The 17,553-nt window shown below is 46.4% G+C and overlaps 1 protein-coding gene across 2 annotated transcripts; it reads right to left on the reverse strand.

Annotated features, from left to right (window-relative positions):
* Positions 1-9,071: 9,071 nt before the first annotated feature.
* LOC103643608 (protein DETOXIFICATION 40) lies at positions 9,072-17,258 on the reverse strand. 2 transcript variants are annotated; one of them, XM_008666772.4, is made up of 7 exons: positions 16,790-17,258; positions 11,253-11,884; positions 11,063-11,119; positions 10,644-10,882; positions 10,366-10,484; positions 10,176-10,262; positions 9,072-9,472 (listed from the first exon to the last, which is right to left on the reverse strand). In XM_008666772.4, exons 1-7 carry the CDS (start codon positions 17,048-17,050, stop codon positions 9,386-9,388), a joined length of 1,482 nt encoding a protein of 493 aa, XP_008664994.1. In that variant the 5' UTR covers positions 17,051-17,258; the 3' UTR covers positions 9,072-9,385. The 2 variants fall into 2 exon arrangements, with proteins under 2 accessions (XP_008664994.1, XP_035820187.1); XM_035964294.1 differs by having other exon boundaries at positions 11,253-12,708; positions 16,790-17,123.
* Between the last annotated feature and the right edge of the window lie 295 nt (positions 17,259-17,553).

Consider the following 17,553-nt stretch of genomic DNA (forward strand, 5'->3'; position numbering starts at 1 on the left):
AGCACAAGATGATCATGTGATGGAGGAAGAAGCACAACCGGCACCTCCAACCCAAGTTCGAGCGATGATTCAAAGGGATCATCCCGTCGACCAAATTCTGGGTGACATTAGCAAGGGAGTAACTACTCGTTCTCGATTAGTTAATTTTTGTGAGCATTACTCCTTTGTCTCTTCTATTGAGCCTTTCAGGGTAGAGGAGGCCTTGCTAGATCCGGACTGGGTGCTGGCCATGCAGGAGGAGCTCAACAACTTCAAGAGAAATGAAGTTTGGACGCTGGTGCCTCGTCCGAAGCAAAATGTTGTGGGAACCAAGTGGGTGTTCCGCAACAAACAGGACGAGCACGGGGTGGTGACAAGGAACAAGGCTCGACTTGTGGCAAAAGGTTATGCCCAAGTCGCAGGTTTGGACTTTGAGGAGACTTTTGCTCCTGTGGCTAGGCTAGAGTCAATTCGAATCTTGCTAGCATATGCCGCTCACCATTCTTTCAGGTTGTACCAAATGGATGTGAAGAGCGCCTTCCTCAACGGGCCAATCAAGGAGGAGGTGTACGTGGAGCAACCCCCTGGCTTCGAGGATGAACGGTACCCCGACCATGTGTGTAAGCTCTCTAAGGCGCTCTATGGACTTAAGCAAGCCCCAAGAGCATGGTATGAATGCCTTAGAGATTTCTTAATTGCTAATGCTTTCAAGGTTGGGAAAGCCGATCCAACTCTTTTTACAAAGACATGTGATGGTGATTTGTTTGTGTGCCAAATTTATGTCGATGACATAATATTTGGTTCTACTAACCAAAAGTCTTGTGAAGAGTTTAGCAGGGTGATGACGCAGAAATTCGAGATGTCGATGATGGGCGAGTTGAACTACTTCCTTGGGTTCCAAGTGAAGCAACTCAAGGACGGCACCTTCATCTCCCAAACGAAGTACACGCATGATCTGCTAAAGCGGTTTGGGATGAAGGACGCCAAGCCCGCAAAGACGCCGATGGGAACCGACGGACACACAGACCTCAACAAAGGAGGTAAGTCCATTGATCAAAAAGCATACCGGTCAATGATAGGGTCTTTACTTTATTTATGTGCAAGTAGACCGGATATTATGCTTAGCGTATGCATGTGTGCTAGATTTCAATCCGATCCTAAGGAATGTCACTTAGTGGCGGTGAAGCGAATTCTTAGATATTTAGTTGCTACGCCTTGCTTCGGGCTCTGGTATCCAAAGGGGTCTACCTTTGACTTGGTTGGATACTCAGACTCCGACTATGCTGGATGTAAGGTCGATAGGAAGAGCACATCGGGGACGTGCCAATTCTTAGGAAGGTCCCTGGTGTCATGGAATTCTAAGAAACAAACCTCCGTTGCCCTATCCACCGCTGAGGCCGAGTACGTTGCCGCAGGTCAGTGTTGCGCGCAACTGCTTTGGATGAGGCAAACCCTCTGGGACTTTGGCTACAATATGAGCAAAGTCCCACTCCTATGTGACAATGAGAGTGCTATCCGCATGGCGGAGAATCCTGTTGAGCACAGCCGCACAAAGCACATAGACATCCGGCATCACTTTTTGAGAGACCACCAGCAAAAGGGAGATATCGAAGTGTTTCATGTTAGCACCGAGAACCAGCTAGCCGATATCTTCACTAAGCCTCTAGATGAGAAGACCTTTTGCAGGTTGCGTAGTGAGCTAAATGTCATAGATTCGCGGAACCTGGATTGAATTGTAGCATACATGTGTTTATGCCTTTGATCATGTTCATTCTGCATTTTGTTGCTTATTGTGGTGCTCAAGTTGTACAAACACTCCCTGGACCTCACAAGTCCGTTGCAAAGTGATGCACATGTTTAGGGGGAGATGTGTTACAACTTGACCCTTTGAGACTAACCATGTGCTTGAGTTTGATGATTTAGTCTCGAAGGAGGATTGAAAGGGAAAAGGTGGACTTGGACCATGAAAGACTTCCACTGCACTCCGATGAGAGGGTAACTTATTCCAAGTTCATTTTTAGACTCTTATTGCCTTTGTGTTCTCATGTGAAGATTTTGGTAAGGCAATGGGGTTAAAAGGGCCAAGATTGATCCCGTTTTGGTGCTTGATGCCAAAGGGGGAGAAAATAAAGGGCCAAAGTGATAAATGGATCAGCTACCACTTGAGAGATTTTGAAAATAGTATAATAGAATTTTTGTTTTGTCAAAAGCTTTTATTGTCTTTTATTGTCTCTACTGTCAAAAGTTGGCTTCTTGTGGGGAGAAGTGTTGATTATGGGAAATAGGGGGAGTTTTTGAAATCTTTGATCGATCTCTTTTGGAATGACTCTCTTTATGCCTCAACATGTGTGTTTGACATAGAAATAGAGATTTGAGTTTGATTTGCAAAAACAAACCAAGTGGTGGCAAAGGATGATCCATATATGTCCAAATTGAATCAAAACCAATTTGAGTTTTTATTTGAAGTGATTTTGCACTTGTTCTATCTGCTTTATGTTGTGTTGGCATAAATCACCAAAAAGGGGGAGATTGAAAGGGAAATGTGCCCTTGGGCCATTCCTAAGTATTTTGGTGATTGAGTGTCAACACAAGTGCTTAAATGTGAATCAATGCCCATGGATGAACAAAGTGCAAATCTTCAACAAAGGTATGTTTCTAAGTCTTAGTACATTGGTTTTGTGTACTAATATATTTGTCTAAGTGTTAGAAACAGAAAGAAGAAGAGAAGAGAAGACTTGGCTGTGTACAGCCAAGGGGCTGTTTCGGTCTGGGGCACCGGACTGTCCGGTGGTGCACCGGACAGTGTCCGGTGCGCCAGGCTCCCTCGGCCGAAGAGGCCGCTCTCGGGAATTTGCTGATGGCGTACGGCTAAAATTCACCGGACTGTCCGGTGTGCACCGGACTGTCTGGTGAGCCAACGGTCGGCCAGGGCCAACGGTCGGCCGCGCGATCAGCGCGGGACACGTGGCCGCGCCAACGGTCGGAAGGGGGCACCGGACTGTCCGGTGTGCACCGGACATGTCCGGTGCGCCAACGGCTCTCACATCTGCAACGGTCGGCTTCGCCATTTAAGGAAAGGAATCGGGCACCGGACATTGTCCGGTGTGCACCGGACTGTCCGGTGCGCCCGACGACAGAAGGCAAAGATGGCCTTCCAGATTTGTTCTCAACGGCTCCTAGCTGCCTTGGGGCTATAAAAGGGACCCCTAGGCGTATGGAGGGAACAACCAAGCAACTCTTGAGCATTCTTGATCATCCACACTAAGTCTTTGCGCATCCGTTTGTGATTCTAAGTGATTCGAGCTCCGTTCTTGTGAGAAACTGTGAGATAGTCTTTGAGCTCGATTCTTGGCCGTGTGTGTGCGCATTTCGCTGTGGATTTGTGTGTGTTGCTTCCCTTCCTTACTCCGTGTTTCTTTGTGAATCTTAAGTGTAAGGGCGAGAGACTCCAATTTGTGGAGATTCCTCGCGAGTGGGATAAAGATAAGCAAGGCATAACACCGTGGTATTCAAGTGGGTCTTTGGACCACTTGAGAGGGGTTGATTGCAACCCTCGTCCGTTGGGACGCCACAACGTGGAGTAGGCAAGTTTTGTACTTGGCCGAACCATGGGATAAATCACCGTGTCTCCTCTGTGTTGAATTCTCTGTGATTGTCGTATTGTGCAAGATCTCCTCTTTAGCCACTTGGCAATTATTGTGCTAACCCCTAACAAGTTTTTGTGGCTATAAGTTAAGTTTTTACAGGATCACCTATTCACCCCCCCCCTCTAGGTGCTCTCAGTAACGGAGGGAGGGGGAGGTCGGCCGGAGTTCGACCGGCGGTGGAAATCCCCGGCGGTTCTCCGCCGTGGGTCCGGTTCTGCGGCGGGGAGGTGGTGGTGAGGCACGGGCGGGGGCAGGCGATCACAGGGGTGGGGTCAATTTGACCAGCGGGGCCTAGGGCGGCCGGTCCACGGCGCGGTGGCGGGTGTTCACGGCGGTGAGGCCGCCGGTGAGGTTGCCGGGTGCAATAGGAGGTGGGGAGGGGCGTCCTATGACCGTGAGCGTGTGGCGGAGCTTCACGCACTGGTTAATTTGACTGATATTCACTTGGGAGGGGAGAATGGAGCTCACCGAAGCGACGGGGGAGTGCGGCGGCGCTAGCTCGATTGGCTCGGGGAGAAGCGGAGGAGTTGGCCGGAGCTGGTGTGGAGAGAACGGGGCTCGGGCGGCTCCTTTTATAGGCGCCCGGGAGAGGGAGAGGGATGGAGGGGACGACGAGCGCCGACGAGCTCGCCATGATGGCGAGAATGGAGCTAACGGCGATTGGGACGGCTCGGGCAGGCGAGGGGTGAGGGGACGGCTCGGGTACAGTGGCGGGGTGGTCACTGAGGCCGGTGCAAGCCTTAATGGCGAGGCGACGGAGCGTGAGGCATGGGCAAGACGACGGTGCTGACAGGCGGGCCCGGGCTGCCAGGGAGGGAGTCGAGTCGCTGACCGGTGGGGCCGGTCTGTCAGCGGAGGCGCGAGCGCGCGAAGCTGGGCCGCCTGGGCCGGGGAAGAGGGGGGAAAGGAGCGCGAGTGCGGCGCGGGTTGGGCCAGAACTGGCCCAGCCGAGGGGGGGAGGGTTTCTTTCTTTTTCTGATTTCTATTTCTTTTCTTTTCCTTTTCTACTTTTGTTTCTTTTTATTTCTTTTTCCTTTGAATCAATAATTTTCTAAATGATCTTGAGTGATGAATATAGTCTATGTGAGGTGCTCCTATCATTTCAAGTGTATGCACATGATGAGATGATCTAAGGGTGTAGTTTAGGGAGAAAATAAAATAAGAGGGGGGGGGGTTAGGAGGTTAGGGTTCCAAACCTTAGGTTGGGATTTTTGGGATGTTACAACCCCCCCTCTAGGCGACTTTCAATTAGCACGAGGCGCTTGCGTTGGCGTCGCTCATCGACGACGAGAAGAAGCTTGGCGACTGCCAGTTCGACCTCTAGAAGCAGTCCTACGTGGCCCATGCGCCGCTGTGTACGGCAAGCTCTGGCACAGCTGCCGCTTGGACGCGGTCCAGAGCGGTTGCACCGCGTTGTCCATCGTCAAACAGAGGGACCTCATGGTCTTCGCTAATGCCGACGACTCTCAGGTTGTTCTAGGCACCGCAAATGACGATGGCGCCATCACACCGCCCAGCTCTTCATCCACCTGAAGCCCAACCTGCCACGTAAGTCGCTACTGACCGGCCGTGAATTCTTTTGCGCTAGGATGACGACCATTGTTGTTGTTCTGTGAGTGTCCTCGAACAAGATGTATGTAGAGGAGTAGCACATACGGTGGTGCAACGACCAGGAGTACTACCTCGCTGATGAGCCCGGGGTGCACTTCATTTGGCAGCCCAGCCTAGAGTCATCGGTACTCACCATGTCGCGTGCGTTCGACGACTACTATATCAAGGATTGTGGCGTCATCTCGGCGCCGGAGGTGACGCAGAGGAGGACCGACAACAATGATCACTCGCCATCGTCGAGGTAGCTTTTGTGCTGGCCTGCCTTTAATTCTCTTCACAAACATACACTTACCTTTTTGTTTAAGCAAGCGTGTATGGTGGTGCGTGCCTGATGACTAACGATGTACGACGGGACTTCTACCGGCAGGTGTGGCACGTGCTCTCCAATGATGAGACCATGCAAATCATGACATATATCGAAGTCTGCATGATACTGATGGTTGCAATGTAGTAGTGAAACAACTAAATTAAAATAACAAAATTTATGTATGGCTAGGATCACAAATGGATTATGAAACATTTTATTATAACAATATAAGACACATGTTGTATATAAGTTATCATGGTATTATATGTTCCCGTTGCAACGCACGGGTACTCACCTAGTTCTACAATTAAGACAAGTGATCATTAATGCTTAATGACTTGAGAGAGTGTGATCCGTGTGTTATTTGTCGCTCTTGTTGCTTGGTTTTCGCAATCGTGCTTTCTTCATCTCTTTCTCAACCTTCCACGTGAATTGTAAAGAAAGCAAGAGACACCTAATTGTGTGGTGATCCTTGCGGGTTCTTAGTGACCCGTGTGATTAAGAAGAAGCAGTCGATCGATCTAAGTGACCGATTGAGAGAGGGAAAGGGTTGGAATAGACCCGGCCTTTGTGGCCTCCTCAACGGAGACTAGGTTCTTTCGAACCGAACCTCGGTAAACAAATCACCGTGTTCATTTGTGTTGATCTCCATTCGATTTGTTTATCCCCTCTCCTCTCTCTAAAAGTTCTCTTGCTCATATTAATTTGAGTTGGCTCCCAAAGTTATCCGCATTGATTGAGCAACTCCTAGCAAGGAGAACTATCTTCTGCACTCCGAATTAATTCTAACACTAACCCTGGGCATAGTGCGTGTTCAAAAGTTTATAATTTTCAGGATTCGCCTATTCACCCCACCCCTCTAGGCGACTTTCAATTTCAAATCAAGCAACTAAGGAAAGGGACATTTATATGCCAAACTAAATACACCCAAGATATGCTCAAGAAATTTAACATGGTGAATGCAAAGCCCATCAAAACCCCCATACCAACTAACGAACATCTTGATCTCAATGAGGAAGGGAAGCCGTCAACCAAAAGGTATATCATTCCATAATTGGCTTTCTACTTTATTTATGTGCATCTAGACCTGATATAATGCTTAGTGTATGTATGTGTGCTAGATTTCAAGCAAACCCAAAAGAGTGCACCTAGTGTCCGTTAATGAATCTTGAGATATTTAGTGCGCAATCCTCACCTTGACTTGTGGTATCCCAAGGGTTCTAGGTTTGATGCACTTAAGTATTTGATTTTTGATTATGATAGTTGCAAAGTAGATCAAAAAACACTTCGAGGACATGTCAATTCCACGGACGGTCTCTAGTGTCTTGGAGGTCTAGGAAACAAAATTATGTAGCCCTTTCCACCATCACGATAGAATATATTGCAGCTGGTGCATGTTGTGCACAACTTCTTTGGATGCGATAAACACTTAATAATTTTGGATATCACTTTACCAAAATTCTACTCCTATGTGACAACGAAAGTGCTACAAAACTAGCCAATAATGTAATTAGCCATTCAAGAACCAAACATATAGGTATACACCATCATTTCTTGGGAGATCATGAGACAAAAGAAGATATTGTAATACATCATGTAGGAACCAAAAAACAACCCAATATGTTCACTAAGCCTCTTGATGAGTCAAGGTTTTGCACCTTAAGGAGTGAACTTAACATTTTCGATTCTCAAAATGTTGTTTGAAATATTGCATACCCTGGGTGATGATCTATCACATTTAAAAGGGACTTGTAAACTTTGCTAATTCCAAGTACCTTCAATGTTCATAACACATTTGCGCATATGGTTTACTACCCAACAAAATCAGGTGACCATCAAATGTGCTTAATAAGTATCAACTCCAAGAATATGGTAAGAATGGGGAGTTAGGTCTTAGCTAGTGGAATTTGATGTTTGTGTAACCTCTATTCTCCCTTGCACTACAAAAGGGAGACGTTGAGTAAAGTTTCAGAGGATTTGATCAATCATAAGTTAGATCCACCCAAGCTAACCATAGCATACTCTTGCATAAGAGTTCTCTCAGAGCACAAGTTTGAAGGTGGATTAGGACCATATGCTATAAATCCCACCATAACCATGAGGTAAGGGGACCTATAATGTCTTGATGCTCACTAGTGTTAGAGATTATAATATTTTTCTCTTTTGTGTTCATCAATCTATGAGTAGGAAGATGTAGGATATCATGCACACCATGTCCCAAACCTCTCTAATTGCTCGTGTGCTGGTTCCCACTCCTACCCAGGTTCAACACAACCACTAACCTACGTTGTGCTTCCTCCTCTCTCTCTCTCTCTAGTACTTTGGGTACCCTGGTGTTGTTACACTATGACAACATCCAAGGTAACATGACCAAATTGTTTAGTAGTCTTAAGTGGTTTAGGAAGAGGCTCTCTAGTCTAACATCCTTAAGGTCCTACATAAAGTGAGCCTCTAAGTTTTAGTGTTTCTTTCACTCCTAATACATGTTAATCAGGTGTTTCTTAGTGTGCATTGGTGGGACCAAAGCTACTAGAATCCATACCTAAAGTAGCCTTCGCCCACTTGCTTTAAGGCACTTGCATAACCATTTTGAGGGTTGCTTTTGCCTTTTATATTGCCATAACCATTGGCACTACAACTGCTGCTACCATTCTATGATGGCTTTTTACACAGATAATGCTATCTTTGCTGCCTATTACACAAAAGTAACTTTAGATTAATTAGATGTGTCAATTATTTATAGCAATAATTTAAATAGTCGTATGTAAAAAAGTTTAATCATAAATTATTATATTTATTATTTTAGCAAAAATATAGAATAAATAATCATAGAGAGCATGCATACAATTTAAATGTGCACTAAAAATTAAACAAATTCAGTTGGAATATATTTAAGAAAAAATATAGCAGAAAAAGTGTAAAACAATAAAAAGAGGGTGAATTTTGCCTTACAGGGAAAGCATTGATCGACGGTCTAACATAGCTTGCGGGTGGCTTGGGCGCAGTCTAGAAGGGCTTATAGTGGTAGCCCATTAGGGGGCGTGACCTATCATTGTGGGTAGACATGTCATAGCCACTAGGATTTGCATGTCCAAAATCAATGTACAACATGCATCTAAATGTGAGAAATCAATCTACAACTGCATTTGACCACAAAAATTCAATATACAACATGCATCTGACTATACAAATTTAATCTACAACATGCATCTAAATGCAAGAATTCAATGTAGAGTGTATCAAGCATGATATATTGTGCTTCTTGATTAAGTGGACCGAGATGTAATCTATCCTGTATAGGACAATTCAAATAGGTCTTGGAATCGATCAGCTTAACATAGATCGAGTTGGTGAAGAACGAAGCCTCAACAATGTTAAGGTAGAGCAGAGCTGATGACGTATTGAGTAACAGTATCATCGGAAATCTAGATCTAGATAACTAAACCTCCTGTCAGGTGTGAGGAAGATGTGGAAGGCTCGTTTTCTGTTCCTTCACCGCAACAGCACAAACACATAAATACAAGAGATAATGACGAAGAATCTCATCTTATTCATTATAAATGGTACATATTTATTAAATTGAAATATAGAGTCCTCGAAATACGTTTGGTACTGGCTAAAATAACCCTCCGCATGATTTATTAGCAATCCTGATGGTGACAATGGTGAAGCCATCCAGAGAATAATGTGGATCCATTCATCCATCCAGTAAATTAATTGCCATCGCCAACGCCGGCAAGAAGGGGCTCCGTCGTCTCTTCTGATCCTTCGTAGATTCCTGATGGTGACGATGGTGAAGCCAGAGGATGATGTGGATCCATCCATCCACCCTTGCAGTAAATTAGTTGCCATCGCCGAAACCAACAAGAAGGGGCTCTGTCGTCTTCGAATCCGCCCATTTATTTAACCTTTTCTGTGCTTCCTCTACCTGAAACATGCGATTAATTATCCCAGCACGGACAACGGAAACAAGTAGCAACAAGACAATTAGCTAGCTGCGACAGAGCTTTAGCATTCATGATTGGTAAGCCCTGAATGATACAGTACAGTACGAATAATTTGAGGCTGTTTATTTCAGTCAGATAAATTAACAGTCTTTTCTAAATCTTTCTAAACCGGGGCTATGTGGTTCATCTTTTATGCAGAATAAAAAGACGTTTATGGCTAGTTTCGGAACCACAAAATCGAAGAGAATTGGAGTGACTAGAATATTCTCTATACATTCTAGCATTCCTGTAAGATAACTTGCACGCACATCAATGGTACTTATGGCTATTTAAATTCATAGTCTTAATTGTATTTTTTTGCTTAGTTTTGTCGGAAGGGCAAAACTGAGTAAAAAACATGACTAAAATTAAAAATGAGGACACCAGTAAAACTAAGACACCACCTTAAAAACATATTTTGGAAGAGTGCTGCAAAAATTCAGTAGTACTCTATTAGCATATTTGCCTGACAGAAGTCCTGGTAGTGGTTTTCAATTACTATATGCTCACAAGACGGCTAATGAAAAAATGGGAACAAAGGTACTCCGTATAGTTCAAATTTGTAACCGTGGTTTGTTGAAAGTAAACACAAAAAAGAAAAATGATTTTTTTCCCTTTTGTTCTGCAAATTTCAGTTGTTTCTACCTCTTTGTTCCAATCAGTTCTCAAGGTGGCCCACACTAGAATAGCCGTCTGCATGAAAGTTCCTCCAATCATACCACTCCAAATGCCCTGTCAGGAGAGACATGATCACATGAGTATGCCATTAGAGTTGAACATTCGGTGGACAGAAAATTAAAGGAAACATTGTTAACTATGCACTTGATTTCATTACCTTTACACCGAGCTTGAAGACAAAACCGAGGATGGCGCCGAGGGGAACACCAACTATGTAGTAGCAGCCAACGTTCACGTAGGCTACGAATTCTTGCCACCCACACCCAACGGCGACACCTGTGTGAAACATCTGCTTGTTCAAATCACACCGTGAACTACCCTTACACCATGCATGATCAGGAATAACCAACCGGAGTCTCATCCGTTTATTTCCGGAATAATAACCATTGTAGTAGTGCAAGCATACTGATGGAGAGAAGGTTTCTGAAACCTAACCTGAGAGAACAGGTTGGATGCCGTTGAGGACGAGCGTGATGGCAAGCAGTGGGCAGAGATCTGCCACCGCGTTTGACACCACCTCACCCTCCGTGAAGATGTAGCTGATGTAGTTGCGCAGGCAGAGGATCACAATGGCAAGCACCAGAGATATCAGCGTAGAGACCCCGGTCACTACCCACACTGAGAAGTAGGCAGATTTTGGGTGGCCGGCACCAAGCTCATTGCTCACTCTCACACTGGAAACCATTCACAAGCAAGCTAGTCAGGGTACACAAAACCAGTAAAAAAATCAAACCTGTCAGCTGTAGTATGCATAATCATGTACTCCCTTCGTTCTTTTTTATTTGTCGCCGTTTAGTGAACCACGGGATGACAAATATTTAAGAACGGATGTAATAGTTGAGTTGCGAACCTACCTAGCGGCAGCATTGAATCCCACTGCGATCATGAACACCCACGCATTGACAGTCATGCTGCAGATGAGATAATAACACGAAGAGGCCAACAAGATTAAGGTTTCTGGTCGGCTTTCTATGGGGACGGATAGTGAAAGATGAAAGAATATATATAATGGTAACGTAAACACACTAATTAACACGCACTCACCATACGGACAAGGCATCCAATGCAAGCTCAGGGTTGGGGAGCAACCCGGCAATGAGCACCAGGACCTGGTAGTACCAGGTCTCAAGGCAAAGCATGACCGCGGACGCGGCGGAGAGCTTGAAGAAGCCCCACAGGCCCGAGAATGCCTGCCAGGTGAACCCGGTCCAGGTGTGGCGGCACCTGGGGCTCATCACGATGTACGCGAACTGGGCGGCGACGATAACCCACCAGCTGAGGCTGAGCAGCAGGGAGGCCCCCAGCAGGCCCAGGCCGACCTTGTAGACGACGACCCAGCTGAGTACCACGTGCAGCACCAGCGTGACGGTGGAGATGTAGGCGCTCGGGAGCACGATGCTCTGCGCCTGCATGAACTTCTGGATGGGGAAGTTGATGGCGTACGCGAAGATCTGCGGGATGAGGCCGTACACGAAGACGGACGCGGCGCGGGCGATCTCCGGCGACTGACCCAGGAACACCAGGATTGGCTCCGAGAAGGCGTAGATGACGGCCAGCGGAACGCCCGTGACGCACAGAAGCACGGCCGAGCGCTGCAGGTAGATGCCCAGCATCTCGTACTTGTGGGCGCCGTAGGCCTGCCCGCACAGTGTCTCCACCGCGCTGCCCATGCCCAGCTGCGGAAGCAACCAAAAATATATGAACACCTTGCTCTTCGTTTTGGCGGAAACCGTGAATGACAACAAGAAGCGAATTCAAATAGACCTGGGCCGATTTATGATACTGTGAATAAGGCCCATATGTGCGAACGGCTTACCTGACCAAGACTAGAGTCAACAGTGATGCAGGCCTGTTGTAATAAAAAAACAATTCTGCAGGCCCATCTATGCACTGGAACGGCCCAGATTTTTTTGTTTCCGTATTTTTTGAAAAAAGAAACTTTATTTGTGAAAAAATATTTCGTTGATTTAAATTTTAGAAAACTCTAGGATCTTGTCACCGTATCTCTCCGGCTGAAAAATTAAAATGCCATACTATTGGACGATTTTTGTCCATTTTCTTGTCTGGTCACCTTCAATTTCGTTCCCCCCCCCTCCCGACGTCACGACCCACCAGCATCCCCTAGATTGCTCGGTAGGAATCACATGCGGATGTGTTTGGTTGAGCTAGACCCGCACGAGTCTACTAAGTATTGATAGAACTAGAGTAAATTTATTTAGGTTACTTGTACATACTCGTGCAAACGTGACATATACTTTATTTGGTTGTTTGCACAAAGACGTGTAATAGAGAATGTACATAAATAATTTTTCAAATATTATATAGCATTAATGGTATATAAACACAAACATAGAATCGGTTTAATAATTAAATTTTTTTAATTAGAAGATATAATAAAAACAACGTAAAAAGAATTTGTGCCGCTGCATGCACGTGAGAGTACGCTCGCCGAAGTATCTCGCCTGGGCCTGGCTTGCTGTATTTTAAGGACAGTGCCGACCTGTATTTGAGTATACAGTCAATCAAACAATTGCTTTAAGGGATCCACGGGTGCAACTACACGCGGTGAGAAGAGAACCAAACACGCAAATGAAGACTAGTTATATAATGTATACTAGATAGTTGATCGTACTTTGCTACGATTGTTATATACTTAAATATAATTATTGTTTATTTCTAAATTTATGAAGCCAAGACGTGGTTCGAGTGCTCAGCTTATTCTACACTATTTTTTTACACGGTGTGGTGAGAGTGAAACTATGGTATCACCAGGTGCACATATTAAGCTTTTAATAGATTAGTATAGATAATATAGATATAGATGTGTATATATATGCCATCATTTATTGGCAAACAAATTTTAAATTGAAACTGGGGAGTAGTTTATTATTCGGACTCAACCGAATGCATCTCACCGAGACGGTCAGTCATGCACGCTCTATACACTATAAAACGGGTCCAATCTATCCTTGTGGCACTTGACTCGTTATAAAAAATGACTTGTAATATAAAAATAACTTAGAACAGTTGAATATATCATACGAAAAGAGAAATGACTTAGATAGTTAGATTCAACCCGGGAACAAAGGAATGACTTAGATAACATATAATATTTTTTAATACTATGAGTTATACGGAATGACTTATTAGATGCACATCTAATGTCTTAAATATTGTGAATGGAAAGGAATAACCTGCAATGCATAAATTACTTGGATGCCATATAAAAATGTCATAGAAATAGCGTGTTGAAAAAATGACTTAGATTTAACTCTACAACAGCAGTAATGACTCTAGGTAAATAAAATGTCTGAATTTCTAAGTCATATTGTAAACATATCTTAATTACTACCCCGCCGCCACCCGTCGCGCTGGAAAGCACATACTGTAAACATACAGTATGTTTTAAGTGTTTTATCAGATTCGGATGTATATATTGTAGCAAGTGTTTTATCTTGATGTTACAAAAGTAATATATCGACATTACATATGTGGCGGTGGTTATACATGTACGCTGTAAGTCTATGTTACAAATATTTCATATGCTTTTACACGTAATGTTGCAATTGTTTTATCTAGATGTTACAAAATTTAATTTAAGACACTACCGGAACATAGTTCATTGCCAAGTGTCGTAGGCACTCTCGATAAAGCCTCTACAACATTCAGCAAAACCTTTGTCGAGTGTACCACTCGGTAAAGATGGCTCGACGAACTGGTTATCGGCGACCTCTTTATCGAGTACTTTATGTCAGACAATCGGTAAAGACCTTGTCGAGTGCCCTACGACACTAGGCAAAAAAAGTTGATGTCATGGTGCCAAGCGACGGTGATGGGGCCTTTGCCGAGTGCCAAGCCAACAGACACTCGATAAAGGGAGTTCTAGTGGGCCCCCACGTCGGTTGCTGCGAGTGTGCTCGCTAGCAGGGGCGAAACCAGCCTTGGGGCAAGCCTCGGGCCACTGGCAGCCTGGGCGCCGCACGTTGGGGCATGGTGGCGGCGGGGCACAGGAGCACGACACGGCGGCGGCCACGCCCCGGGTCATGGCCCGAGTGGCCCGGGGTGTGTCTTCGCCACTGCTCGCTAACACTCGGCAAAGACGCTTTCTTTGTCGAGTGTTAGGCTAGCAGGTACTTGACAAAGATAACTCCTGTGGGCCCTGAGCGTAGGCTTTGTGCCGAGTGTCATTATGGCATTCGGCAAATACGCTTTCTTTGTCGGGTACCAAGCCAACAGGCACTCGATAAAGGGAGTTATAGTGGGGCCCCATGTCGGTTTCTGCGAGCGTGCTCTAGCGAGGCAAAACCAGCCTGGGGCAAGCCCAGGGCCACTGGCAGCCTGGGTGTTGCACGTTGGGGCATGGTGGCGGTGGGGCACAGCAGCACGGCATGGCGGCGGCCACGCCCCGGGCCATGGCCCGAGTGGCCCGGGGTGTGACTTTGCCACTGCTCGCTAACACTCGGCAAAGACGCTTTCTTTGCCGAGTGTTAGGCTAGCAGGTACTTGACAAAGATAGCTCCCGTGGGCCCTGAGCGTAGGCTTTGTGCCGAGTGTCATTATGGCACTCGGCAAAGACGCTTTCTTTGTCGGGTGCCCAGCATACAGGCACTCGATAAAGGGAGTTCTAGTGGGGCCCCATGTCGGTTTCTGCGAGTGTGCTCGCTAGCGGCGGCGAAACCAGCCTTGGGGCAAGGCCCGGGCCACTGGCAGCCTGGGGCGCCGCACGTTGGGGCATGGTGGCGGCGGGGCACAACACGGCGGCAGCCACGCCCCGAGCCATGGCCCGAGTGGCCCAGGGTGTGTCTTCGCCACTGCTCGCTAACACTTGGCAAAGACGCTTTCTTTGTCGAGTGTTAGGCTAGCAGGTACTTGACAAAGATAGCTCCCGTGGGCCCTGAGCGTAGGATTTGTGCCGAGTGTCATTATGGCACTTGACAAAGACACTTTCTTTGTCGAGTGCCAAGCCAACAGGCACTCGATAAAGGGAGTTCTAGTGGGTCCCCATGTCGGTTTCTGCGAGTGTGCTCGCTAGCGGCGGCGAAACCAGCCTTGGGGCAAGCCCCGGGCCACAGGCAGCCTGGGCACCACACACTGGATGGGGCATGGTGGCGGTGGGGCACGACGGCGGGGCACAACAGGACAGCACGGCGACGGCCACACCCCGAGCCATGGGCCTGGTGGCCCGGGGTGTGTCTTCACCACTGATTGCTAGCACTCGGCAAAGATTCCTTCTTTGCCGAGTGTTAGGCTAGCAGGTACTTGGCAAAGATAGCTTCCGTGGGCCCTAAGCGTCGGCTTTGTGCCAAGTGTCATTATGGCACTCGGTAAAGACGCCTTTTTGTCGAGTGTCATTACCATAACACTCAACAAAGAAGTTTTATCTGTTCGTAGGTGTGCCTTCTTTGCCAAGTGCTATGGTCATTGCACTCGGTAAAGTGCCCAGAGAACCCCTTTTTATTTTGTTTTTGTTATTACACCAAACAAACAAAAGATATATATCATTGGCGTCACATATATATCACAGAATCATCACATGTATCACCAACACCACATATCTCACAAATAGCACCACACTAACAAGTTTCACAAATATAAATATCACCAACACCATGTATCTCACAAATCAACACCAAGTATTTGACAATGTTTCACGATGTTTCGTAAAAGTTGTCATTGTCATGTACGTTGTGTCTGTGTACAAATACAATAATCTATGTAGAAGGTTTATGATTTCATGTAAAGGTTGCACAAGTTTTGTACATGACAACTTTCATTAAACATTGTCAAATTTTTATCACAACAGCTACATATGATATTATGACATTTCGACAAGTTTCATGATTTTTTAACTTTGTGTTTTATACAACTTTAAAATAACTGGATTGCAAGTTTTTGGTCATATTTTGTGAACACTGTGTTTGAAAGTTGGAAAAAAGAAGAAAAAAAAGACAAATAAATTTTGTCGAGTGTCTTCCCTTTGACACTCGGCAAAGACAAGACTTTTGTCAAATGTCTTATATAGACACTCGACATAAGTAACGGCCGTCATAGAGTCGGCTTTTGACGACGTTTTGCAAAGTGTATTTTTGTTACCGAGTCTTTCGCGCTCGGCAAAAATGTATTTATACGTACTACGTTAGAAGTGCGTGTTTTAAATGCTTTAGCTATTTGGGACTTTACGTTGCAAATGTTTTTATATTTTGGAGCCAATATTTTAGCGTGGAACGACGTGGCGCGTATCCAGAGGCGTGGGGGACGTGGTTTCTGCTGGCGAGCTTAGGGGGCGCGTGAAACAGAGATCGGGCGGAGCGGTTCGGCACGAGGAGCGCGCACGAAGCTTTGTCCGGACGTCGGAGCGCCAGATTCTCTAACGTGGGTCTGCTGCCACAGTGGCTTGGTAAATGAAATGAAACAGTCTAATAATCGAGGAGCCCGGGGGAGAATCGGGAGGGACAACTACGCATCCACGACGGCGAAAGCAAAGCAAAGCAAGGCAAGCGAAAGTAGGAGAAATAAACCCAGCTGCAGCTACATGCTGCTGCAGCCAGAGACGATACAGTATGCGACTGTGGCGTACGTACCATTAGGCCGTAGGCGAACATCTGGACGCCGGCGTTGCCGAGCGACGCGGCGGCGAGCTCCAGGTTGCCGAGGTGGCCCGAGAAGATCTGCGTGGACATGGACATGAGGTAGTTGATCATGTACATCACCACCGCGGGCGCCGCCAGCCGCGTCAGCAGCCGCAGCTCGATGGCGGCCGCGGCCCACGGCGACGCCGCCGCCTCCGCCGTCAGGATGCTCTCCAGCCGCTCCGACGCGTCCGCCCCGTCGTCGCCCGCCATATATACGATGCCTGTGTTAGCTTGGGATGGAACGGAACCAATGCGCGGGGGTAGGGGTAGTAGCTAAATTATGCCTTGGGATTCCATTTCCAAGGCCGAGGGCTGCTAATTTATCGGCCTCGTGCTCGAGCCACTGCGCTGCGCCCCCCGCCGAAACGTTCTGCACCACAGCCTAGCTACTGCTGCAAATGGATTAGAAAATGACAAACACTCGCAATCTAGCGAATTCGGCTGGAAACAGTAAATGCACGCTTGGATGCACTCCCCTCCGTCGTCCCATAATACTACTCCCTCAACCCGGCCATAAGTACTACGTTTGTTGTACTTTCTTTGTCGTTCTGTAATAAATACATCTGCCAGCAGTCCCATAAATACATTGCTCTAAGCTAACAGCTCTAGCTAGATATAAAAACAACACAGCTCTAACTATCTCTCTCTCTTGGATTAGCATGTTTCGCCTTTACTTATCATTGCGCCATGATGACAAATTGTCCCGCGTGTCG

The sequence above is a fragment of the Zea mays genome, chromosome 1 (assembly GCF_902167145.1).
Source record: "Zea mays cultivar B73 chromosome 1, Zm-B73-REFERENCE-NAM-5.0, whole genome shotgun sequence".
In the NCBI taxonomy this organism is placed as follows: domain Eukaryota; kingdom Viridiplantae; phylum Streptophyta; class Magnoliopsida; order Poales; family Poaceae; genus Zea; species Zea mays.

Excerpts from the sequence above, each read along its gene's own strand:
- LOC103643608 (XM_008666772.4), bottom strand. The coding sequence starts at position 17,050 with ATGGCGGGCGACGACGGGGCGGACGCGTCGGAGCGGCTGGAGAGCATC. Across the intron at positions 10,485-10,643 it reads CATCCAACCTGTTCTCTCAG|GTGTCGCCGTTGGGTGTGGG; the intron begins GTTAGGTTTCAG and ends TGTTTCACACAG. Across the intron at positions 10,263-10,365 it reads TCTTCAAGCTCGGTGTAAAG|GGCATTTGGAGTGGTATGAT; the intron begins GTAATGAAATCA and ends CTCTCCTGACAG.